Here is a 27,572-nt window from a genome sequence, read left to right as displayed (position 1 = left end):
CTCTGAGAAAATCCTGCCATTGATTTTAGCCTGCTCCTTCCAGCCCCCCACAAATTGAATATGAATTCATGTAATACTTCCTTCTCATGTATAATACACCTGAGAACAGGTCTTTTTTCTATACATGTATAATACATCTGAGTACAATTAGCATGCAGCCTACTGCAGCCTACTGCAGCCTACTCCCGCAGGTTCATGCTCACTCAAAATACATTTTGCCACTAGAGACATCGACTCATACTTACTTTAGAAATATGTTAATTAACCAATGACCAATTAATTATATGTACATTTAGTTGTCTTTATTTAGCAGTTCCTTCACATGATTCAAGTGAAAGTGTTCACGTATAAGATAGGAGAATGTGTGAGGCAACCAGAGAGCATCAAAGGGTTTACCAGAAGATCAAATGTCACTGTGCTCCAAATCCTCAAAGTGCTGTCATGTCATATTGCTAAAGCAGCAGTATGTGATTTGGGGATTTGAAAAAGTATTCAAATGGGGGGCATTGAGAGCATTTGGAGCGTAGAAATATATTATTTACAGAGCATACAATATATAAATAACCTTGGATTGTAAAAAATAAAATAAAAAATCCATCAAAGATTTTTATCGAAGGTAAAATCAACGTTGATATAGACACCTAAATTGATGGTATGAGGGTCCAGACATTTGTGCTAATAGATATTAAATAAATGTATTCAAAAACATTTACATTTCAAACGTGCTTTGTCTGCTTGTTGCTTTTGTTCTGGTTGTGCTTTGTTCAGCTAAAGCTCACATTGATTATGAAATTATGCAAAATGTCAAGTCAACTGGTAGGAAAGGCATTTCAAATGTACAGCAAAATGCAGAGACCACTTACAGCAAAATGCAGAGACCACTTGCAGCTATCTTTTCCATCTTTTTTATTATCTACACTCACAGTCACATGCTACTGTTAATTAGCAATAATTAGCAACCTTTGATAGGCCTAATCTGTACCTGTAATATACTGTATAATGTATTAATAACTTTCAATTAACAACTTTATTGAATGCAATATCTAGTTCTGAAATCCCATCCATTCACCAGGTTACGGGTAGACACGGAGATACTGAAGGCGAAAGCCCAACTTGTGCTTATGGACGTCCATTTGAATGGATGAAAGTCGTGTTTCCATTACTCTAACATTAAACATGATACCTCTCTCATTCTCCTGCAAATCCACCCCATTACCTATCCAAGCATAGGAGTCAAGTGGCTGCCCAGCAAACAGGGGACATCCTGAGGACATTCAGTGACGTTCCTTTAGGTCCCTTAAGGGTTTCAGCTTGACGTTATCCTTGTGACGTTCTGAGAACTTTCTAAGAGCATTGCGTGATGGTCTCAAGGGAACATTCTCTGGGGGACCTTTGTCTAGGTCCCTGTAAATTCCCAGGACGTCACTGAGTTAATCTGAGTATTGTCTCATTTATTTCAATGACCTATTTCAGCAATTTGAGTTTGGATTTTCAGAATAGTTGTCTAATTTTGGTGGGGCATATTTTTCTGTTTTAATGTTATTCCTGAATCACTATGATAAATATAATCCTTTTCATGAGTGTACACTACCGTTCAAAAGGTTGGGGTCACTTTGAAATGTCCTTGTTTTTGAAAGAAAAGCAAATGTTTTGTCCATTAAAAAAATATCAAATTGATCAGAAATACAGTGTAGACATTGTTAATGTTGTAAATGTCTATTGTAACTGGAAACGGCTGATTTTGATTGGAATATCTACATAGGCGTACAGAGGCCCATTATCAGCAACCATCACCTGTGTTCCAATGGCATGTTGTGTTAGCTAATCCAAGTTAATAATTTTAAAAGACTAATTGATCATTAGAAAACCCCTTTGCAATTATGTTAGCAAAGCTGAAAACTGTAGTTCTGATTAAAGAAGCAATTAAACTGGCCTTCTTTAGACTAGTCGAGTATCTGGAGCATCAGCAATTGTGGGTTCGATTACAGGCTCAAAATGGTCAGAAAGAAATAAGTTTCTACTGAAACGTGTCAGTCTAGTCTTGTTCTGAGAAATGAAGGCTATTCCATGCAATAAATTGCCAAGAAACTGAAGATCTCGTTCTACGCTGTGTACTACCCCCTTCACAGAACAGCGCAAACTGTCTCTAACCAGAATAGAAAGAGTAGTGGGAGGCCCTGGTGCACAACTGAGCAAGAGGACAAGTACATTAGAGCGTCTAGTTTGAGAAACAGACACCTCACAAGTCCTCAACTGGCAGCTTCATTAAATAGTACCTGAAAAACACTGTCTCAACATCAACAGTGAAGAGGCAACTCTGGGATACTGGCCTTCTAGGCAGAGTTCCTCTGTCCAGTGTCTGTGTTCTTTTGTCCATCTTAATCTTTTCTTTTTATTGGCCAGTCTGAGATATGGCTTTTTCTTTGCAACTCTGCCCAGAGGGCCAGGATCCCAGAGTAGCCTCTTCAAATCAAATCAAATTTATTTATATAGCCCTTCGTACATCAGCTGATATCTCAAAGTGCTGTACAGAAACTCTTCACTGTTGACGTTGAGACTGGTGTTTTGCGTGTACTTAATGAATTTCTATGTGACCCTAAACTACCTAAACGGTAGTGTATGTTTCACAGTGCTGAGATTTAATTTTAAGTGCAAAGTCTCCATGGGACTATGGCACAACGTCCCAAGAACATCCTAAAAACATTCTCGGAACAAACCGGGATCAAGACAAAACCTCCAGGGGACATTGACACAACATCCTGACGACTTTAGGCGACCATTTTGTGATGTCCTGGGGACGTCTTAACAACTCATTACTGTTTGCAGGGTGTCTCATATTAGCAGGAGAGAGACAGCTATAGGAGAAGAGGGCGAACGTGGGGTGAATAATATTGAAATGGGTTCTGAGTTTGTAATATTGCCCTGAACTTGAGAGGATATCAATTGTCAGGGCTCCATATTCTTTCATTTTTCTCATCAAAGTAGAATTGCATCAAGGCTTGAACTTCTCTTCTCTTTGAACTTGAATAGCCTCTTTGTGGGGGGGGGGTCACCTCTGTTGGGATAAAATAACCCCTCTCAGACGAGCCCCGTCCCACCCCTACCTTCCCTCCATTCCTCGAAGTGACTCTCTTCAAGAACATCTACACTTTGCACCACCACCACCACCCTCCCCAACCCCAGTCTTTCCTTCTAAGGGTCAGGCATCAACTCTCCCTCCCTACATGATGCTGCACTTGCCCTTGAGCTTGTCGGCACGCTTCTGCTTGCCGGAGCGCTTGCCATCGATGCTCAGACTCATGTTCCTCTTCTTCTCCAGGGTGAGCAGCTCCTGGAAGAGCTCTTTGACGTTGTAGTTCATCTTGGCAGAGGTTTCCATGAAGGCACACTTCCATGCTGCAGCCTGCGCCTCACCCTCCGTGGTCTCCACCTCACGCTGGGTTTCGTCACTCTTGTTGCCTACCAGCATGACAGGGATGGTGTCCACGCTGCCCTTGATGGCAAGCACCTGCTGGTAGATGGGCTTGAGCTCCTCCAGGGACTGGCAGCTGGTGACAGAGTAGACCAGGATGAAGGCGTGGCCCTTGGATATGGACAAGCGCTGCATGGCGGGAAACTGGTGGCTGCCCGTGGTGTCGGTGATCTGGAGGGTGCACACGCTCTTGTCACAGCTGATCACCTGACGGTAGGTGTCCTCCACAGTGGGGATGTAGGTGTCCCGGAAGGTGCCCTTGACGAAGCGGAGGACCAGGGAGCTCTTGCCCACGCCGCCGGCCCCAAACACCACCACACGGTAGTCGTTGCTCTGCTCCGGCATGCTGGGCCTCTTGGGGGGGGTTTCCTAAGACCTGTTTCCTAAAATCTAAGGTTTAGCTAAGACCTAAGTTTTCCTAAGACCTGTTTCCTAAGACCTAAGGAAGAAAGAAGAAACAGAAGATCAGGTAATCAATGGAGGGGAACAGAAGCAGTAGAAAAACATGAATGCCATTCTTTGTTGATTCAAATCAAATCTAATTTTATTGGTGACATATACATGTTTAGCAGATGATGTTGCGGGTGTAGCGAAATACTTGTGGGTGTAGCGAAATGCTTGTAGGAGGGATTGCGATTTTTCTTGTTGAAGCTACTCCAGTGGTTGAAATTATGTCAAATGATGTCATTTCAACCAGTTTGGCCAGTTGGGACACGGCTACAAAACAACAACAACATAACAATCACATCTGGGCAGGCTTTAGCCTTTTGGGGGCCCAAAGCGAGATTTGGTTGTAGGGCCCCCCACCTTTCGGCAAAACCTTTTAGTAGCCCCTCTCTTGACGGTGGAGAGAACAATTTAAGCTTGAAAGTTAATTTCCTGCAATTCTATTATTTGACCATGGGACGTAGAGAAAATGTTGCTGTTTTAAAACAAGTTTTCTGCAATTACACAAATGTTACCATGGTGCAGAAAGAAAACATTGCAATTTAATAACACATTTCATGCAAGTCTACAAATTTTGCCATAGGACAGAGAGATTTTTTTTGCAGTTTTAAAGCAAATTTCCTGAAATTCTACCCACTTTGTCATGGGGTGGAGAGAAATGTTTGCAGGTTTAAAGCAAATGTTATGCCATTCTACACATTTTGTAATGACATGCCATATTAATAGCATATCTGAGTGAGAATTAGTAACAAAACCAATGGGAGCGCCCTGGAGGTTACCTGGCTAGACAAAGTACCAACATGAAAATGTTTAGCTGACAATGCTAATTGAGAGAGAAACTGCTGATGCATAACCACATTTCGAAAATTGCACCGGGTCTATTCTACTATTCTTACTCAGTAAGTTGAGACCCCAATTGAGTTGTATATACACAGTACCAGTCAAAAGTTTGGACACACCTACTCATTCAAAGGTTTTTCATTATTTTGACTATTTTCTACATTGTAGAATACTGTATATATAAAAACTGGTCCTGGAGACCATACCCAACACAATATCGTAATCATGGCATAAAACTAGTTTTTATCTAAATAGCATCCTCGCTTACACAGATCTTGTTGTGCACTTGAACAATATATAAGCGACCCTAAACTGAGATAAACAGTGTGATTGTCACGTCCTGACCATAGAGAGTCCTTATTTTCTATGGTGGAGTAGGTCAGGGCGTGACTGGGGGTTAGTCTAGTTTATTATTTCTATGTGGGGTTCTAGTTTTGTTTTCTATGTTGGTGATTTTGTATGATTCCCAATTAGAGGCAGCTGGTAATCGTTGTCTCTAATTGGGGATCATATTTAGGTAGCTTTTTTCCACCTGTTTTGTGGGATATTGTTTATGGGAAGTCAGCAATCCATTGTCGTCACTGTTGTTATTAGTTTATTGTTTTTGCTAAGTTTCACGATTAATAAATTATGTGGAACTCAACATGGTCCGTTTCTACAAACGATTTTGACAGTGATAAGCTTGTTTTTCCCTTTAAAGCCAATCTTGCCGTCATAGATTATGCAAATCAATGAGTTCTCAGTTCTATCCACAGCACAGGGGGCAGAAGACGCCAAGCACATTGTCGTCAAACGCGTGTTTGATCCAAGATCTGTTTGTGCTGTCTTGCCACCTCCTAAGGAGATTGCTTGGAATTGTCACGCAAACAGTTTTTGGAATGACAATTACTGTAGGAATTGGCAAGACTGCAAAACATATCTCGGACTAGGCAAGTGCTTGTGCGATCCAATGTTACATGGGGGCTGCATTGCAATAATGCATATAATAGAAAGGTATGGAAAACATCAACACAAAATAGTGACAGTACTATTTTTCAAATAGTAATTCAAAAATAATTATATGTACTGTATCATTAATCTTAATGTACATTAGTTGGTAATGGATAAAACAATTTATGTTAAATGCGAAACTGTAGCTCCGTAGTTGGAGTGTCATGTAGGCCTATTGCATTTTCAGACGCGAGCTCATGTGCATGACAATGAGTGGTTCAGTCAGCTATGCTTGCATTTTGAATAACCTTGCCCAGGCTTTAGCTCAGTGGGCTAACGCAATCCTGAGGTGACAGACAACCCAGGTTCAATACCAATCAGTCACATGAGCACAGGTTCAGACATGCAAATAAGTACACACGTGGGAGTGTTAAGGTATGTGTCTGTGCGCAGGCATGTGTGTGAAAGATTGTGTGTTTGCTTCCATCAGCACTATAGTCAGGGTGTATTAGGAAGTCATTAATCTTGCTGTGGCTGAGCAGTGGGCTATCAGTCTTTGGGTGTGTAGGTGGAGAAACAAGGTGGAATGGAAGGGGGCCAAGCCTGGGGAGGGCTGACAGATTGTCACTCTGAGTGGGAAGATGACTGAGGGAGAGACTAAGAGGAAGAACAGTCCGGATCTAGTGTCAGAATGTGTCACGCCTTGATCTGTTTCACCTGTCTTTGTTATTGTCTCCACCCCCCTCCAGGTGTCGCCCATCTTCCCCATTAGCCACTCTATTTATACATGTGTTCTCTATTTGTCTGTTGCCAGTTTGTCAAGCTTACCAGCGTTTGTCCTGTCAACTCTTGTTTTTTTTTCCAGCCTCTCTTTTTCTCGTCCTCCTGGTTTTTGACCCTTGCCTTCCCTTCCCTGTCCTGACCCTGAACACACCCGCCTGACCACTCTGCCTGACCGTAAGCCTGCCTGCCATCCTGTACCTTTGCCCCTTTCTGGATTTCAGACCTCTGCCTGACCTGACCCTGAGCCTTCCTGTCATCCTGTACCTTTGCCTCTGTTGCTGTAATAAACACTGTTACTTCAACACAGTCTGCATCTGGGTCTTACCTTATCCTGATAAGAATGACTAATTCAAGGTTTTGGTTGGGGGGTTTGCTCAAACATAGGGACATGATCAAAATAGCGTTTTGCCAGCTTTCTGTCTGTTAATCAAGTGATCACTATCAGTTCTATCTATGCACTCCAAGTGACATTAAAAACACTCAAAATATCACTTCAACTATATTACTGCAGTTTGAGTGTCAACCCAGACAATTCCAGGCAATCAAAAGCCATAACCAAGGCCATCCAGGTGACCATCAAAATGGAATATCAAGGTACATAGGACAAGACAACACTCATCTACAAGACAGTCTACCAGGACTTGATTCATGGGTCTCTGAAGGTTGCTGGAGCATTTTTTTAAACCGAATGGTATGCCCTTAAACTCAGAGACCATAGGGGAGACAAAACGTAATATTGGATCTGCTATCAGCGAACATCTCCACCTGCTAGTTGTTGACTTTCAAAAAACACAAGATTCCAAGAATTCCTCTAAGATCAAGAATGGAGTTCCTTCAGTAAGTAGAGCAGTAGTGGAAATACCCCAGCCATTAATGTCTACTGCAGGAGAGTGCTTGAGTACAGAGACACTGACATGATTGGGATTCAGATAATGGAGGGTCTAGGTGTCACAAATCAACAGCTATAAGTCAATCACTGTGAATAGAGATTTAAAGGGTTACATAATAGGTAGCATACTCCACCTCTATGCCTTGCTTGTCTTGTGAGGAGTTGTCATTAAAGCTGAGCAGGTAGAAGCAATATCATCACACCCATGATCGTTTACGTTAAAGGGATAGTCCACTCTAGCTTCACAAGGTGTGGGACATAGACTCATCTCGACATGAGACCACATCTGATGTCTGAAAACATCTGAGCAACTTGGATTTTTCAAGCAAACTATCATTCGAATGTACTGTACTAGAAGACTACACCATGTTGCTCCTACCTATTCAGTGCTTTCAGCTCAGCGAACAGTAGGAGACATATTTCCCTGTGTGGGTATCTGAGCCTTGTATGTTACAGCCAAATGATTCCCATGGACCAGACAGATGCTAGATGGACCTCCGCTGTTCGTCTGTGGATGAAGGCTCCTGTGCGGCACCATGCATAGTAATCTGTTTGTAGTACTGTTTGTAGTACATCCCACCCATTACAATGAGCCTGTTGTCCTATAGCACCTCCCACCCGTCTCCTCTGGGGTAATTTACATCTTTTAGCTGGACTTTGATTAATGCATACATGGTTGTCCTTATGCTAGTAAACAGTGAAAATAAATGGTTGTTGCTTACAGCACAATGTTAATGTTGTTGCTTATAGCACAACATTAATGTCCTGTATGATGAACTTAAAAAACAACTCTGATTTTTATGACAGGTTAGTTCATATTTCTACATATTGAAATGGTGATGTGTCACTCCTAGGGTTTAAGTCACTGCTCTGTCTCTGTCGGTGCCTGCTGTCCTGCTGTGTCCACCCAGAGAGATTGCTGGGTTGGTAATGAAGGCTCTGTGGACCAGTGGAGAGATAGGGTCCCCCGCCAGAGATGTTTCCATACTACCACCCCCATCTATCTGCCTGTGATAGCAATGCGTAATGACAGCCTGGACACTGCTGCTCTGGGCTCCCCCTGGCCTGCATGTCTGGTGGCCAGACCATATAGCCCAAAAGGCCACTGTTAGCCCAAGAGGCCATTTCCAGGGAAATTCTCTCCCGGCTACGGTTACATTGTCATTTGTTCCATGATTTACAGTGCCTTCACTGTAAAGGCACTGTTCCTTCACTCCTTGACTTTCTCCTCATTTTGTTGTGTTACAAGGTGGGATTAAAATGGATTTAATTTACATTTTTTGGTCAACGATCTACACAAAATATGTCAGTGTAAGAAAAATTCTAACATTTGAAAGAACTAAAATGAAAAATAAAACACTAACATATCTTGATTACTTACAGTACCAGTCAAAAGTTTGGACACACCTGCTCACTCAAGGGTTTTTCTTTATTTAAAAAAAACTATTTTCTACATTGTAGAATAATAGTGAAGACATCAAAACTATGAAATAACACATATGGAATCGTGAAGTAACCAAAAAAGTGTTAAACAAATCAAAATATATTTTATATTTTCACACTCTTGGCATTCTCTCAACCAGCTTCACCTGGAATGCTTTTACAACAGTCTTGAAGGAGTTCCCACATATGCTGAGCACTTGTTGGCTGATTTTGCTTCACTCTGTGGTCCAACTCATCCCAAACACTCTCAATTGGGTTGAGGTCGGGTGATTGTGGAGGCCAGGTCATCTGATGCAGCACTCCATCACTCTCCTTCTTGGTCAAATAGCCCTTACACAGCCTGGATGTGTGTTGGGTTTATTGTCCTTTTGAAAAACAAATGATAAGTCCCACTAAGCGTGGTTTCTTTGCAGCAATTCCACCATGGAGGCCTGATTCACGCAGTCTCCTCTGAACAGTTGATGTTGAGATGTATCTGTTACTTGAACTCTGTGAAGTTTGTATTTGGTCTACAATTTCTGAGGCTGGTAACTCTATGAACTTATCCTCTGTAGCAGAGGTAACTCTGGGTCTTCCTTTCATGTGGCGGTCCTCCTGAGAGACAGTTTCATCATAGCGCTTGATGGTTTTTGTGACTGCACTTGAAGAACCTTTCAAAGTTCTTGACATTTTCCAGATTGACTGACCTTTATGTCTTAAAGTAATGATGGACTGTCGTTTTTCTTTGCTTACTTGAACTCAAATGCATTTAGAAGGAAAGAAATTCCACAAATGAACTTTTAACAAGGCACACCTGCTAATTGAAATACATTCCAGGTGACAACCTCATGAAGCTCGTTGAGAGAATGTCAAGAGTGTGCAAAGCTGTCATCAAGGCAAACAGTGGCTACATTGAAGAATCTCAAATATATAATATGTTTTGATTTGTTTAACCCTTTTTTGGTTACTACATGATTCCATATGTGTAATTTCATCATTTTGATGTCTTCACTACTTTATACAATGTAGAAAATAGTAAAAAATAAAGAAAAACCCTTACATGACTAGGTGTGTCCAAACTTGAGTAATTACATGTTAGAATCACCGTTGGCAATTATTACAGCTATGAATCTTTCTGGGTAAGCCTCTAAGATTTGCACACCTGGATTGTACAATATTTGAACATTATTCTTTTAAAATTCTTCAAGCTCTATCAAGTTGGTTGTGGATCATTGCTAGACAGACATTTTCAAGTCTTGCCATAGATTTTCAAGACGATTTAAGTCAAAACTGTAACTAGGCCACTCGGTAACATTCATTGTCGTCTTGGTAAGCAACTCCAGTGTATATTTGGCCTTGTGTTTTAGGTTATTGCCCTGCTGAAAGGTGAATTTGTCTCCCAGTACCTGTTGGAAAGCAGACTGAACCAAGTTTTCCTCTAGGATTTTTCCTGTGCAGAACTCTATTCCATCTCTTTTTGTCCAAAAAAACTCCCTAATCCTTGCAGATGACAAGCATACCCATAACATGATGCAACCACCACCATGCTTAAAACTATGTGGAGTGGTACTCTGTGATGTGTTGTGTTGGATTTGCCAGAAACATAGCGTGTTGTATTCAGGACATAAAGTTAATTTATTTGCCACATTTTTTGCTGTTTTACTTTAGTGCCTTATTGCAAACAAGATGGATGTTTTGCAATATTTGTATTCTGTACAGTCTTCCTTCTTTTCACTCTGTCATTTAGGTTAGTATTGTGGAGTGATTACAATGTTGTTGATCTATTCTCAGTTATCCTATCACAAACATTAAACTCTGTAATTGATTTTAAGTCACTACTGGCCTCATGGTGAAATCCCTTAGCAGTTTCCTTGCTCTCCGGCAACTGAGTTAGGAATGACACCTGTATCTTTGTAGTTCCTGGGTGTATTGATACACCATCCAAAGTGTAATTAATAACTTCACCATGCTCAAAGGGATATTCAATATCTGTTTGTTTTTTACCCATCTACCAATAGGTGTCCTTTTTGCAAGGCATTTGAAAGCCTCCCTGGTCTTTGTGGTTGAATCTCCGTTTGAAATCTCCTCTCAACTGAGGGATCTTACAGATAATTGTATGTGTGGGATACAGAGATGAGGTAGTCATTCAAAAATCATGTTAAACACTACTATTGCACACAGAGAGTCCATGCAACTTATGTGACTTGTTAAGCAAATATTTACTCCTGAACTTTTTAAGCTTGCCATAACAAAGGGGTTGAATACTTATTGACTTAAGACATTTCAGCTTTTCATTTTCTATTCATTTGTAAACATTTCTTAAAAACGCAATTCCACTTTGACATTATGGGGTATTGTGGGTAAGCCAGTGACACAAAATATAAATGTAATCAATTTTACATTCAGGCTGTGACACAACAAAATGTGGAATAGACACCTAATATTGTTTCATCACATGTGCTTCATGTTTTTTTTATAAATAACTTACAAATAGATCAATTCAATCTCTCTATATAGTTAATGTTAATGTTATAGTTAATGTTATAGTTAATGTTATATTTTTATTATATGAACAGAGCTTAAAGATGAAAAGATTATAAGTAATTTCACACAAAGTGTCACCTCCAGAAGAAGCTTTTTTTAGTCGCTCATGTTTAACGTCAGCCCTCTACCCACAGTGAGAGACAGATTTAGAAGAATGACTTGAAGGTCTGGTAATCAATCTACTCCCAAGATTTGGTTCATGTATGCTAGCCCTGTGCGCGTGTGTGTGTGTGTGTTCCCTCCCCCTGCAGCTCTGGTATTTCTCCGTTGTGTGTATTGTTTTCTACAGATCTCTGGGAGATCTCTGGTTACTGTGGTAACAAGGCCCAGAGGAAAATCTATGACAGAGGAAGAGATGGTGTGTGTGTGTGTGTGTGCGTGTGTGTTAAAGGAGATAGACAAATACAGCAGAGGGGTGATGACTTGTACATTTTGGGACAGGTTAAAAACATGTCATCGCCCCTGTCATCACTCAGTTGCCATGGTTACCTGCCCACACGCTTTTATGTCATACCTTTTTTCAGAGAGGTCAACAACACAACAAGAGAATGTCAGGGATTGACGTCAAATTTTCTCAGACTCTCTTTCTGAAATTGACAGTATGGCAATTCCTATCATTGTCAAATGTTTGGACCATTACTGAGAATTGACAACTTGCTAGCCATATAGAGTACCACAGTTTGAACCATAATACCCATAAAACCTAGAGGTCAAATATGGAAATGGTTCCAATCGTTCATTTTTCCATTGGGGGATTTTAGACACACTTAAAATAAGGGCTGTATCTTGTGTAGGCTTACCCTGGCGTGAGTCAGGGCCTAGAGTCTAGAGCCTAGAGTCTCCCTCCAGTCCGGAGCTGCCAGAGCCGCCCTTCACCCGGCGTGAGTCAGGGCTGCTTGTGTAGGCTTACCCTGGCGTGAGTCAGGGCCTAGAGTCTAGAGCCTAGAGTCTCCCTCCAGTCCGGAGCTGCCAGAGCCGCCCTTCACTCCGGAGCCGCCGCCCCTCAGTCCAGTGGCACCCTCTACGAGGGTCTTCAGGCCGGGGCCAGTTGTGAGGGTCCCCACACCCGAGCCGCCGCTGTACAGAAGGCCCACCCGGACCCTCCCCTTTAGAGTCAGGTTTTGCGGCCTGAGTCCGCACTTTTGGGGGGGTTCTTTTTCTATGTTTTTGTCTTTCTTTGTTTTTGGCCGGGTATGGTTCTCAATCAGGGTCAGCTGTCTGTCGTTGTCTCTGATTGAGAACCATACTTTAGGTAGCTCTTGCCCACATGGGTTTTGTGGGTAGTTATTTTCTGTTTAGTGTGTTTTGCACCTGACAGAGCTGTTTCGGTTGTTCCTTGTGTTACTTTGTATTTAGTGTTCAGTGCTGTTTAATAAAATGACGAACACGTACAACGCTGCACCTTGGTCCTCACCTTCTTCCGCCAACGACCGTTACACATATCCTATCTGTATAGCGCCTAGCCATCTGCATATATGCCTACCTACTGTAGTAACCATATTCACACCAGCATTTCATATTACAGTAATAACTATCTAAAAACACAAACCACCACATTGTAAGAATGCCAAAGCTACATATCTCATCGCTCCACCACCAACATCAACAACAACAGCCAAGATGGAGAACTCATCCAGTGAACAACATGGCTTCCTCACACACACCTAATGAATGGCATTGTCTGTGGCAGGCATGTAACAGCCCAGATAAAGGGAGTAGTTCTGCCATCTCTCTTAGGCCCAGCTTAGTGCCTCTCTTCCCTGCCTGCCTCCCCCAGTGTAGTCTTGGGCTTTGTGTGGACGACACCCTGGAGAATGCAGCACGCTGTCCTGAGAATATGTGTTTGAGCGAAACGTGCTGATGCTAACAACAGTCCAAGGTGCCACACGTGATTAAGTATATAGCCTATCCTGGGGATGAGCTATCTACCAACACACACACAAACCACACACACACACACACAGAGAGAGAGCAATCTATAATAGACATTAAGTGCCGTCCAGACCAGTATTGCCAGAATGGTGTGGGGGAGGTAGTAGACAGACCACAAAAGTATGTCAAGAGAGAGGGATTTTGATGTTATGACAATTGGGAAATAATGCCAGCCTCCAATATCTTGATTCCTGTGCATTTTGGCGAGGAAAACCATGGCAACACAACTGCAAAACAATGGCAACACAAACACGTTCGCAAGCACACACATACATTTTTCAATGGTTGGACAGATTGTTCCACTGGGACTGAGTTTCAATACTTTTGAAACCTTGGCTGCGATTCCTTTACTACACATTTATAGTGGCACCCACCACCCACCACCCGCCACACACCACTCACCACTCACCACTAACCACCCACCAATCACCACCCACCACTCACCCACTGTGCCACAACCCCATGACACTAATAGACCCATCCACAAACATGAACCACCCCTAGTTCCTCCATACCCCTGAATGTTGAGATTTGAAACGATTGGATATGTTGGAAAATTTCACACATCAACCAAAATGATAGCAGAAAAAAAGTCATTGTAATATAGCGTAGGCTAGATTGGAAAATTGTCAATGGTTAAAACGTTAATATATTCTTAACATCTGGTACAGGGGTCATTGATGTAGAGTTGGTTCCGGTTCGATTGGTGGTGGTAAAATGATTAATGACTCCCTATAGTGATCAAGATGTGATGATTGCCCCACTACTTTCCTAACACATGCTAATGTTAGCGGTTATAGAGTCAGGGGTGGCAGGTAGCCTGGCGGTTAGGAGCGTTGGGCCAGTAACAATATAAAAATCTGTTTCGCCCTTGAGCATGGCAATTAACCCTAATTGCTCCAGGGTAGCCATCAATAATGGCTGATCCCCTGGCTGGGACCCCACTCTCCGAGGGTGTCTCAGGGGGAGTGAGATATTCAAAAAACACATTTCCATTTCACACCTGTAGTGATTATCCACTTGTACATACAGAGAAACAGGACTATATAAGCACCCCCTAATTTTGATTATTATTATTATTATCATTATCAGGGTCTCACCCCTACAATGCATCTTTCATACATCTGTAAGGACAGACGCTGGGAGACGAGAAGCAAGTACAGCGAGGGAATATTTAATGAATAAACAGACAGGAAACAAAACACGAACAGCGTCTTGACAAGGGACACATTACGACATTAACGCTGACTCGGGAAAGAAACTGAGGAGGTGACAGATATAAGGGAGGTAATTAATAACGTGATGAGTCCAGGTGAGTCCGATGAAGCGCTGATGCGCGTAACGATGGTGACAGGTGTGCGTAATGATAAGCAGCCTGGTGACCATAAGCGTTAGCGATGGGGAGCGGGAGCAAGAGCAGACGAGACAGTACCCCCCCGGCCGGCGAGGCATGGGAGAGGGCCGGCGAGGCATGGGAGCCCGACGAGCCGGCCGAGGCGTGGGAGCCTGACGAGCCAACCGAGGCTTGTGAGCCTCTGGAGCCAGCTGAGGCACGGGAGCCTGACGAGCCAGCTGAGGCATCCCCGGTTGCTTCGACAGCGGCACCCGGACCCAAAGCCATCAACAAAAACAAAAAACTCCCTGTTGCTTCTAATTGAGGAGTCATCATTCTGCAGGGACAGATGCTGGGAGACGAGAAGGAAATGTTCAAGGAGTGAATATTTAATGAATAAACATACAGGAAACAAAACACGAACAGTGTCTGGACAAGGGACACATAACGACATTGATGCTGACTCAGAAAATAAACTGAGGAAGTGACAAAGAACCCTTTTAGAACCCTGTCTTCTGAATGTTCTCAAATGAAAAAAGGTTCCCAGCTGAACCCTTGAAGATCTCAAGATGTTTTTGTTTGTTCTAAGAGTGTACCTTGTCAGCGCTGCAATAACAAGACCTTGTCAACGCTGCAATAACAAGACCTTGTCAACGCTGCAATAACAAGACCTTGTCAACGCTGCAATAACAAGACCTTGTCAACGCTGCAATAACAAGACCTTGTCAACGCTGCAATAACAAGACCTTGTCAACGCTGCAATAACAAGACCTTGCCAATGCTTCAATACTATTAATAAGCAAAGAAAAGTACCTGGGTTAATTACCTACAGTTCCTGGGTTAATTACCTACAGTACCTGGGTTCATTACCTACAGTACCTGGGTTCATTCTTTGAATTAGAACGTCCCATTGGGGGACCCTCCTGATGTCCAAGTGGGGGACCCTCCTGTGTGAGGTGTTCAGTATCCCGTCGTAAAAGACACCTCACGCTCTGCCCTACTAGGTCCTCAGTCTATAGCCCCCTCGCCTGTCGTCGCAGCAGGGGACCAGCTGAGCTCTCCTGCTGCAGCCTAGCATCACAACCCGGGGCCTTCGTCTGGTCACTCTACTTTGCACTGGTCTCCTGATGCGAGGCCTTCGCCTGGTTCCTCAGCCTGGGTCTGGCCTGTCCAGTGGCCACCGCCTGTTGCTGCTCCGTGAGTCCAGCCACCCAAGTATCCAGTCTCAGACTCCTTGTTGAGCTCTGTCGCTGCGACCTTGAGGTCTCCAGTCCGACTGTCCTCAGCTGACCCCATGCTGTGGGTCAAGATGACTCCTGTTCCTCCGCTGGGGGCCTCACCTGCCCTCACTGCCGAGGTCCTTCTGTTGCTTGTTTCTTGGCAGAGGTTGGCGCTCCTCTTCCACAACTGCTACACATCCTGCACTGGTATCGGCCTCATCAAACAGCCATGTTCGGTGACCTCAAACACCTACTTGCTGGGGTGGCCAGATGCACCAAAAAAACAATTCCTGCTTGACCAGATGCCTATGCTCTATGATGTTTCTGATGGGGTGGCCAGACACACTCAAGGACTGGACTTTCCCTTGTATGGCTCCTTCACAGCTCTGCCTCCCTGTCCAAGTGAATGAACACACACAAGTGACCTTATGATAGAGCCTTTTGTTTAGAGTTCACATTTACACAGTACATGTGGGGGTGGCTGATAAAAAGGACAGTTCTGATTTAGCAGTTTCAGCACCACTTAACTATTAGTTAGTTGTACTTGCCCGACACCCCTTATTTTCTTATTACTCGTACCTGCAAGTCACCCCACTTGTATTGGCCAATCACATTTCGCCTTTCCCCGTGCACCTCACTCAACCCCACTCCGGCCGTCAGACTGAGATTCCGGTCAGAAGAGAATGGACTCGTTGGACTGTTTCCTCAAGTGTTTTTGTATTAGCCTGTGTGTTTGATTTTGTCCCTTACGTTAAATATCATATCATAGCAGTATAGAGATTGTATATACTATGTCATGATGTGTATTCTAGATAGCAGCATGTATACTGTCCTTCCACCGGCTACACTATGGGCCTGTATACACTGAGTGTACAAAACATTATGCTCTTTCCATGACATAAACTGACCAGGTGAATCCAGGAGAAAGCTAGGGTCCCTTATTGAGGTCACTTGTTAAATCCATTTCAATCAGTGTAGATGAAGGGGAGGAGACAGGTTAAATGTTTAAGCCTTGAGACAATTGAAACATAGGTTGTGTACACTACCGGTCAAAAGTTTTAGAACACCTACTCATTCAAGGGTTATTCTTTATTTGTACTATTTTCTACATTGTAGAATAATAGTGAAGACATCAAAACTATGAAATAACACATATGGAATCATGTAGTAACCAAAAAAGTGATAAACAAATCAAAATATATTATATATTTGAGATTCTTCAAAGTAGCCACCCTTTCCCTTGATGACAGCTTCACACACTCTTGGCATTCTCTCAACCAGCTTCATGAGGTAGTCACCTGGAATGCACTTCAATTAACAGGTGTGCCTTGTTAAAAGTTCATTTGTGGAATGTCTTTCCTTCTTAATGCGTTTGACCGAATCAGTTGTGTTGTGACAAGGTAGGGGGTATATAGAAGATAGCCCTATTTGGTGAAAGACCAAGTCCATATTATGGTAAGAAAAGCTCAAACAGCTCTCCTCTCCTTCCAGACTCACATTAAGCATCTCCAATCTAAAGTTAAATCGCAACAAAGCCTCCTTCACTCATGCTGCCAAACATACCCTCGTAAAACTGACCATCCTACCGATCCTCGACTTCGCCGATGTCATTTACAAAATAGCCTCCAACACTCTACTCAGCAAATTGGATGCAATCTATGTGCATTCCGTTTTGTGCATTCCGTTTTGTTACCAAATATACTACCCACCACTGCGACCTGTGTGCTTGTTGGCTGGTCCTCGCTACATATTCATCGCCAAACCCACTGGCTCCAGGTCATCTATAAGTCTTTGCTAGGTAAAGCTCCGCCTTATCCCAGCTCACTGGTCACCATAGCAACACCCACCCATAGCACGCACTCCAGCAGGTATTTCTCACTGGCCATCCCCAAAGCCAACACCTTCTTTGGCTGCCTTTCCTTCCAGTTCTCTGCTGCCAATGACTGGAACGAATTGCAAAAATCGCTGAAGTTGGAGACTTATATCTCCCTCACTAACTTAAAGCGTCAGCTGTCAGAGCAGCTTACCGATCTCTGCAGCTGTGCACAGCCCATCTGAAAATAGCCCATTCAACCAACTACCTACCTCATCCCCATATTGTTTTTGTATTTCTACTTGCACATTCTCATCTGCACATATATCACTCCAGTGTAAATTGCGCAATTGTAATTACTTCAATTGTGTTATTGACTGTATGTTTGTTTATCCCATGTGTAACTCTGTGTTGTTGTTTTTGTTGCACTGCTTTGCTTTATCTTGGCCAGGTCGCAGTTGTAAATGAGAACTTGTTCTCAACTGGCCTACCTGGTTAAATAAAGTTTAAATAAAATAAAATAAAAAATAAGCAAAGAGAAATGACAGTCCATCATTACTTTAAGGCATGAAAGTCAGTAAATACGGAAGACTTCAAGCACTTTGAAAGTTTCTTCAAGTGCAGTCGCAAAAACCATCAAGCAGTATAATGAAACTGGCTCTCATGAGGACAGCCTCATAAATTGCAGCCCAAATAAATGCTTCACAGAGTTCATGCAATAGACACATCTGTGTGAATCAGGCTATCATGGTCGAATTGCTGCAAAGAAACCACTCCTAAAGGACACCAATAAGAAGAAGAGACTTGCTTGGGCCAAGAAACACAAGCAGTGGACATTAGATGGGTGGAAATTTGTCCTTTGGTCTAGAGTCCAAATTTGAGATTTTTGGTTCCAACCGCAGTGTTTTTTTTTGAGACATGGAGTGGGTGAACGGATGATCTCTGCATGTGTATTTCCCCAGCGAGATGATATACAGGGGGGTACAGAGTCAATGGGCATGGGCACCGGTTAGTTGAGGTAATATGTACATGTAGGTAGAGTTATTAAAGTGACTATGTATAGATGGTAACAAAAGAGAGTAGCAGCGGTGTAAAGGGGGGCAAAGCAAATAGTCTGGGTAGCCATTTGATTAGATGTTCAGGGGTCTTATGGCTTGGGGGGTAGAAGCTGTTTAGAAGCCTCTTGGACCTAAACTATGTGCTCCGGTACCACTAGCCGTGCAGTAGCAGAGAGAACAGTCTATGACTAGAGTGGCTGAGGTTTTTGACAATTTTTAGAGACTTCCTCTGACACCTCCTGGTATATAGGTCCTGGATGGCAGGAAGCTTGGCACCAGTGATGTACTGGGACGTTTGCACTACCCTCTGTAGTGCCTTGCGGTCGGAGGCTAAGCAGTTGCCATACCAGGCAGTGATGCAACCCGTCAGGATGCTCTCGATGGTGCAGCTGTAGAACCTTTTGATGATCTGAGGACTGATGCCAAATCTTTTCAGTCTATTGAGGAGGAATAGGTTTTGTCGTGCCCTCTTCACAACTATCTTGGTGTGCTTGGACCATGTTAGTTTGTTGGTGATGTGGACACCAAGAAACTTGAAGCTCCACTGCAGCCCTGTCAATGAGGGAGAGGTTGTTGTCCTGGCACCACACGGCCAGGTTTCTGACCTCCTCCCTATAGGCAGTCTCGTTGTGTCACTGTTGTGTCATCGGCAAACTTAATGATGGTGTTGGAGTTGTACCTGACCGTGCAGTCATGAGTGAACAGGGAGTACAGGAGGGGACTGAGCACGCACCCCTGAGGGGCCCGTGTTGAGGATCAGCGTGGCAGAAGTGTTGTTACCTACCCTTACCACCTGGGGACGGCCCATCAGGAAGTCCAGGATCCAGTCGCAGAGGGAGGTGTTTGGTCCCAGGGTCCTTAGCTGATTGATGAGCTTTGAGGGCACTATGGTGTTGTAGTCAATGAATAGCATTCTCACATAGGTGTTCCTTTTGTCCAGGTGGGAAAGGGCAGTGTGAAGCACTAGGTTGCATTAGGTTGCATTATCTGTGGATCTGTTGGGGTGGTATGCAAATTGGAGTGGGTCTAGTGTTTCTGGAATAATGGTGTTGATGTGAGCCTTGACCTCCTTTCAAAGCACTTCATGGCTACAGACGTGAGTGCCAAGGGTCGGTAGTCATTTAGGCTGGTTACCTTAGTGTTCTTGGGCACAAGGACTATGGTGGTCTGCTTAAAACATGTTGGTATTACAGACTTGGACAGGGAGAGGTTGTAAATGTCATTTGGTCAGCGCATTCTAGCAGTACACATCCTGGTAATCCGTCTGGCCCCACGGCCTTGTGAATGTTGACCTGTTTAAAGGTCTTACGCACATCGGCTGCGGAAAGCGTGATCACACAGTCATCCAGAACAGCTGGTGCTCTCATGCATGTTTCAGTGTTATTTGCCTCGAAGTGAGCATAGAAGTAGTTTAGCTCGTCTGGTATGCTCGTGTCAATGGGCAACTCTCGGCTGTGCTTCCCTTTGTAGTCTGTAATGGTTTGCAAGCCCTGCCACATCCGATGAGCGTCAGAGCCGGTATAGTAGTATTCGATCTTGGTCCTGTATAGACGCTTTGCCTGTTTGATGGTTCGTCGGGGGGATTGCGGGATTTCTTATAAGCTTCTGGGTTAGAGTTCCGCTCAATGAAAGCGGCAGCTCTACCCTTTAGCTCAGTGTGGATGTTGCCTGCAATCCATGGTTTCTGGTTGGGGTATGTACATACAGTCACTGTAGGGACTACGTCATCGATGCACTTATTGATGAAGCCAATGACTGATGTGATGTACTCCTCAATGCCATCAGAGGAATCCAGGACGTATTCTAGTCTGTGCTAGCAAAACAGTCCTGTAGCTTAGCATCCACTTCATCTGACCACTTTTTTGTATTGATCTTGTCACTGATGCTTCCTGCTTGTAAGCAGGAATCAGGACAATAGAATTATGGTCAGATTTGCCAAATGGAGGGCGAGGGGGAGCTTTGTATGCATCTCTGTGTGTGGAGTAAAGGTGGTCCAGAGTTTTTTTCCCTCTGGTTGCACATTTAACATGCTGATAGAAATTTGGTAAAACAGATTTAAGTTTCCAAACATTAAAGTCCCCGGCTACTAAGAGCGCCGCCTCTGGGTGAGCGTTTTATTGTTTGCTTATGGAGGAATACAGCTCATTCAATGCTGTCTTAGTGCCAGCCTCTGACTGTGGTGGTATGTAAACAGCTACGAAAAATACGGATGAAAACTCTCTAGGTAGATAGTATGGTCTACAGCTTATCATGAGATACTCTACCTCAGGCGAGCAATAGCTTGAGACGTCCTTAAATATCATGCACCAGCTATTATTTACAAAATACATAGTCCGCCACCCCTTGTCTCACCAGACGCCACTGTTCTATCCTGCCGGTACAGCGTATAACCAGTCAGCTGTATGTTGGCAATGTCGTCGTTGAGCCACAACTCCGTGAAGCATAAGACATTATAGTTTTGAATGTCCCATTGGTAGCTCAGTCTTCTGCAGAGGTCATCTATTTTATTGTTCAAAGATTGCACGTTTGCGAGCAGAATGGAAGGAAGTGGAGGTTTATTCGATCAACTACGAAATCTCAAAAGGCAGCCCACCCTCTGGTCTCTTTTTCTCTGCCTCCTCTTTACGCAAATCACAGAGATCTGGGCCTGTTCCCGAGAAAGCAGTACATTATTTGCATCGGATTCGTCAGACTCGTTAAAGGAAAAAAACTATTCTTTCAGTCCGTGGTGAGTAAACGCAGTCCTGATGTCCAGAAGTTATTTTCGGTCATAAGAGATGGTAGCGGCAGCATTATGTACAAAATAAGTTACAGACAACGCAAATAAACAAACAAAAAGCACAATCGGTTGGGGACATTTAAAACATCATCCTTATTCTCAACACACCTCCAGGCTGTGTAAAGGCTATTTTACCAAGAAGGAGAGTGATGGAGTACTGCATCAGATGACCTGGCCTCCACAATCCCCCGACCTCAGCCAAATTGAGATGGTTTGGGATGAGTCGGACCGCAGAGTGAAGGAAAAGCAGCCAACAAGTGCTCAGCATATGTGGGAACTTCTTCAAGACTGTTGTAAAGCATTCCAGGTGATGCTGGTTGCAAGGATGCCAAGAGTGTGCAAAGCTATCATCAAGGGAAAGGGTGGCTATTTGAAGAACCTCAAATATAAAATATATTTTGATTTGTTTAACACTTTTTTGGTTACTACATGACTCCATATGTGTTATTTCATAGTTTTGATGTCTTCACTATTATTATACAATGTAGAAAACAGTAAAAATAAAGAATAACCCTTGAATGAGTAGGTGTTCTAAATCTCTTGACCGGTAGTGTATGTGTACCATTCAGAGGGTGAATGGGCGAAACAAAAAATGTAAGTGCCTTTGAACAGGGTAAGGTAGTAGGTGCCTGGCACACCGGTTTGTGTCAAGATCTACAATGCCACTGAGTTTTTCATCCTCAACAATTTCCCGTGTGTATCAAGAGCGGTCCATCACCCAAAGGAAATCCAGCCAACTGGACAGAACTGTGGGAAGCAATGGAGTCAACATCGGCGAGCATCCGTGTGGAACACTTTCGACACCTTCTAGAGTCCATGCCTTGGAAAAAATGAGGCTGTTCTGAGGGCAAAAGGGGGTGCAACTCAATATTAGGAAGGTGTTCTTAATGTTTGGTCTACTCAGTGTGTATTGAATGTAAGTCAGTACTCATGTTTATCCCTTTCTATTCTTTCTACATGGAACCTCTTCTTATAGACTTTCACGTCGGTGAGCTGTCAAAACAGAGGACTGTGTGGTGTGGTTGAACCCAATATCTAATAAACCTGTTCGGACAGACCTGTTCGGACAGACCTGTGGTGACAGACCTGTGGTGACAGACCTGTTCGGACAGACCTGTGGTGACTGAAATCTATCCATTGGCACCTAATAGCTGTCTACTAGTTAGTGCCCATTCTACAAGCTCCCCCCCAGATTGGACCTTTAGTATCTTTCACAACTGTTACATTCCTCAGTCTCCCTGCTGTTTTTCTTTCCCCTGTGTTATGTGCATGGATTTGCTCAGGTAACCTAAACCAGGGGTGTCAAACTCAATCAGGGCACAGGACAAACAGCTTATTATGTTTGTTTTTCAACAACAGAAAAGAAGGGAATAAAACTGGCCCAAACTGGCAATTGTTTTATTAGAAAAGATTGGGACCTTTATAATATCCTCTTATGTACATAGGATGCTGTATTAAAACAAAATAAGATATTTGTCCAGCCTTTGCTGCTATGCTTGCAGATGTGCATAATATGCTGTGACCCTAATCAAAACAGTATTGAATTACTCCAAATAACAAAAACGTACCTGTAGGTTGTTGTGACATTTAAAAGTAAAAGTGTTTCATTCTTTTCACTCTCCCTCCACTGAGTGCTGTCGGGACACATGAAAGCAGCGCAATTGAAGTTGAATTCACGAATGCGAGCACATTAGGCTGTAATTTCATAAATTAGAATACTCAACTGTTGACTCATTTATGCTCGCCATTTATGCTGCAACTTGGCATGGCCATTTCGTCTACAACTTTAGTTCGGGTAAAAGACTGATTATTTGATACAGAGCGCAGGCTGGCTCGTGTGTTGGTGGGTGTGAGGCAATTCCGTTTGGCTTGCAGCACTTTGACAGTGCTTGCTGTGACTTGTAGTGCAGCGCGTTGCGGATTGCATGGAAGTGGGCCAAAATGAATTGACAACCCAAATAATTGCGCAGGCCAGATAGAAATGTGTCACTGGCTGGATTCGGCCCGCGGGCCTTGTGTTTGACGCGTGACCTAAACCCCATAGAAAATGTATGACATAATTGCAACCACGCGTCTTGGATAATCATCTACGTATGACTTGACGGGCCAAACTACTGATTTAACGACACTAAATCTAAGCATCAATCACTCATTCATGGCATAATGTTTGGCGGCTACCTCCACATTGTGGGTTGAATGTACGACACGTTGATGGCCCTCCATCACACGCTGTTATGCTACACAAACACACACTCCGCATTGTAGCACATTCCATATGCATGTCCATATGATATTATAGCAGCTACGATAGCCCTATAAAACAGTGAATCCTATGGTAAACTATGGGAAGTCAGAAATTAGATATAAATCCAAATCATATTAAGTTTATATTTGCAAAGTTTATTGTGGGGTTAACTTTGATAGAGAAATGTAGGGTTTCGAGCCCTGCATAACACAAACTTATTTGAACACAACGGTGGTTGTCGGTCCGTCAGACGCATCTGATTTCATTCATAAACTTGTCTTGAAAACGCGGCGACAGTGTCTCATCCTATGACCAGGTATCATTATCACACGGCAAAACAAAGGATTGGCCTCATGATACCGCTGTAACATGTAGCCAAACGCAAATTAAAAATGTCCACTAGATACTGAACAATGGAAATTAGAATGTTGAATGAGTCATTAGGCTAGATTAGTGGGGGAATGGAGAGTGAGTGAATGAATGGATGGACGTACGTGTTGAGTTGAAATTAATCGAACTTACCTTAAGCTAACTTCCCCAGATCCGTTGTGATTTTGCTGATTTACATATGCCTGCATGTAACACTTGTTAAAAAATACATTGATGCTCGAGTCCTTGTATAGTGGGCTAATAGCATTTTACAGTATGCGTGATGTGCTGTTTAGCCAGGTCCTCCTCTTTTTACTGCATCTCTCTCTCGCTCTTTCTGATTTAAACCTCCTGATGCCAAAGATAGGAGGTGCTTTACTTTCTATTTCGTCTCTCATCGAATACTGACGCAAGCGAATGGGCAGATCAATTCCAGCAATCTTGCGCTCTTGACACTGCTTCCTGCTTTTGCTGAAGATGTAAGCTCCATCTTTCAGCTCAGCGTCTGAGATCTGTCTCTCATTCCACTGTCTTTGTCTTTCTTCTTTTCAATACCTATTATGGTTGCCTGATTCAATCTTTGTAATTATTTTTAGGTTATAGACTATTATTGGTGAAACCTCAATCGGTTTATTGTTTAGAGAAGCTGGAATAGTATCATGTCAATCTGACATCAATATACACTACATGACCAAAAGTATGTGGACACCTGCTCGTTGAACATCTCATTCCAAAATCATGGGCATTAATATGGAGTTGGTCCCCCCTTTGCTGTTATAACAGCCTCCATCCACTCTTCTGGGAAGGCTTTCCATTAGATGCTGGAACATTGCTGCAGGGACTTGCTTCCATTCAGCCACAAGAGCATTAGTGAGGTTGGGCAGTCAGTGTTCATTCATCCCAAAGGTGTTCGATGGGGTTGAGGTCAGGGATCTGTGCAGGCCAGTCAAGTTCTTCCTGATCTCGACAAACAATTTCTGTATGGAGCTTGCTTTGTGCACGGGCCTTCCCCAAACTGCACAGAATCGTCTAGAATGTCATTGTATGCTGAAGTGTTAAGATTATCCCTTCAAATCAAATGTTATTGGTCACATACACATGGTTAGCAGATGTTAATGTGAGTGTAGCTGTAGTGAAATGCTTGTGCTTCTAGTTCCAACAGTGCAGTAATATCTAACAAGTAATCTAACAATCCCACAACAAATACCTAATACACACAAATCTAAGTGAAGGGATGGAATAAGAATATGTACATATAAATATATGGATGAGTGATGACCGAGCAGTATAGGCAAGAAGACATCCCAATTATTCGCAAAAGGAAGCGACGCAGAGCCGGATGCCTCGTCCGGACCCGCAGAAGACAACTAGGAAAGCTGCCGTTACCGTCAATATTACTCACCAATGTGCAATCATTGGACAATAAACTAGACGAGGTAAGATCACGAATATCCTACCAACGGGACATAAAAAACTAATATCCTATGCTTCACGGAATCTTGGCTGAATGACGACATGGATATCCAGCTAGCGGGATACACGCTGCACCGGCAGGATAGAACAGCACACTCCGGTAAGACGAGAGGTGGTCTGTGAATATTTGTAAACAACAGTTGGTGCACGAAATCTAAGGAAGTCTCTAGATTTTGCTCGCCTGAAGTAGAGTATATTGTGATAAACTGCAGGCCACTGTTACGCACGCCTCTATGAAGAGGGAACGCAACACCCTGCTACAACTAAACTCTCTGTGAAGCGAAAAAGGTATGGACTGTAGATGCGAGTAAAAATGACAACAAGCAGAATGTGGTACCGTTTACAAGGACTTTATTCCTTTACACGGTAATATAGGGAAAAGGGGCTGGACGGAACCAAAGCAAAGAAAGTAAATCTCAAAGCCCCCCCCTCTCCTATCTTACCTGCCTACCCACTACTTACCTAATTTAGCACCACCTGGTGCCCTAACCAAAATACAAGGGGTGGTCCGCCCAGGTCTTACCTAGTGTGCCTAGACAGCGAATATGCTACGGGTATATGTATGCCCGCGGGCCTCTTGCCTAAGCACTCCCTAGGTGCCTTCCCCTTCCCCTTCCCCCCTTTGGGAACAAATGAAACAGAATATTAAACAATTTCAAACAAACTAAGAAACAAAGGACATCAAATAAGCTCTGAGCAACAAACTCACAAAACATACCAACTCTCAGCAATGAACTCCCAGCAAAATCAACCTCTAGCAAAATCTCTCTCTAGCAAAATCTCTACAATGACCTCCCAGCAAATCTCTCTAGCAAATCTCTCTAGCAAATTTACCTCCAGCAAAATCCTCTACAAAAAGAAGAGAGATCTCCTGAACAGAACACTGGCTTTTATATAGCTTCTGAAGGAATGGGTAATTGGAGACAGCTGCGTCTTGACGAGGGGGTGGGGTCAGCTCTCCAATTAGCCCTGGAGTCGACCAATCAGCTGCTTGAGGGATTTCAGGAAGCCATTTCCTGAAATAAACACATGTAAATACACAAACTACAACACATAATCTGGGGAACGTAACAGCCACACTACTTGCCTAGAGAGTTCTCAGCTATACTTTTCGTGGCTGTTTATTTACCACCACAGACAAATGCTGGCACTATGACCGCACTCAGTCAGCTGTATAAGGAAATAAGCAAACAGGAAACCACTCACCCAGAGTCGGCGCTCCTAGTGGCCGGAGACTTTAATGCAGGGAAACTTAAATCAGTTCTACCAAATCTCTATCAACATGTTAAATGTGCAGCCAGAGGAAAATAATTCTAGATCACCTGTACTCCACACACAGAGACGCGTACAAAGCTCTTCCTCGCCCTCCATTTGGTACATCCGACCACAACTCTATCCTCCTGATTCCTGCGTACAAGCAAAAATTAAAGCAGGAAGCACCAGTGACTCGGTCTATAAAAAAAAATGGTCAGATGAAGCAGATGCTAAACTACAGGACTGCTTTGCTATCACAGACTGGAACATGTTCCGGGATTCTTCCGATGACATTGAGGAATAAACCACATCAGTCACTGGCTTTATCAATAAGTGCATTGAGGACGTCCCCCCCACAGTGACTGTACGTACAGTGCCTTGCGAAAGTATTCGGCCCCCTTGAACTTTGCGACCTTTTGCCACATTTCAGGCTTCAAAGATAAAGATATAAAACTGTATTTTTTTGTGAAGAATCAACAACAAGTGGGACACAATCATGAAGTGGAACGACATTTATTGGATATTTCAAACTTTTTTAACAAATCAAAAACTGAAAAATTGGGCGTGCAAAATTATTCAGCTCCTTTACTTTCAGTGCAGCAAACTCTCTCCAGAAGTTCAGTGAGGATCTCTGAATGATCCAATGTTGACCTAAATGACTAATGATGATAAATACAATCCACCTGTGTGTAATCAAGTCTCCGTATAAATGCACCTGCACTGTGATAGTCTCAGAGGTCCGTTAAAAGCGCAGAGAGCATCATGAAGA

At 43.2% G+C, this 27,572-nt stretch overlaps 1 protein-coding gene across 2 annotated transcripts; it reads right to left on the bottom strand.

Moving 5' to 3' along the window:
- Positions 1-2,369: 2,369 nt before the first annotated feature.
- LOC112253312 (GTP-binding protein Di-Ras1) lies at positions 2,370-24,540 on the bottom strand. Of its 2 annotated transcripts, none has more exons than XM_024425317.1 (2): positions 24,230-24,540; positions 2,370-3,911 (listed from the first exon to the last, which is right to left on the bottom strand). In XM_024425317.1, exon 2 carries the CDS (start codon positions 3,815-3,817, stop codon positions 3,221-3,223), a length of 597 nt encoding a protein of 198 aa, XP_024281085.1. In that variant the 5' UTR covers positions 3,818-3,911; positions 24,230-24,540; the 3' UTR covers positions 2,370-3,220. The 2 variants fall into 2 exon arrangements, 1 of the variants encoding a protein (XP_024281085.1); XR_002953972.2 differs by lacking the exon at positions 2,370-3,911 and adding an exon at positions 14,413-16,206.
- Positions 24,541-27,572: the final 3,032 nt, after the last annotated feature.

This window comes from Oncorhynchus tshawytscha, linkage group LG06, assembly GCF_018296145.1.
Source record: "Oncorhynchus tshawytscha isolate Ot180627B linkage group LG06, Otsh_v2.0, whole genome shotgun sequence".
Taxonomy (NCBI): Eukaryota; Metazoa; Chordata; class Actinopteri; order Salmoniformes; family Salmonidae; genus Oncorhynchus; species Oncorhynchus tshawytscha.
This window is presented reverse-complemented; position numbering and strand designations above follow the sequence as displayed.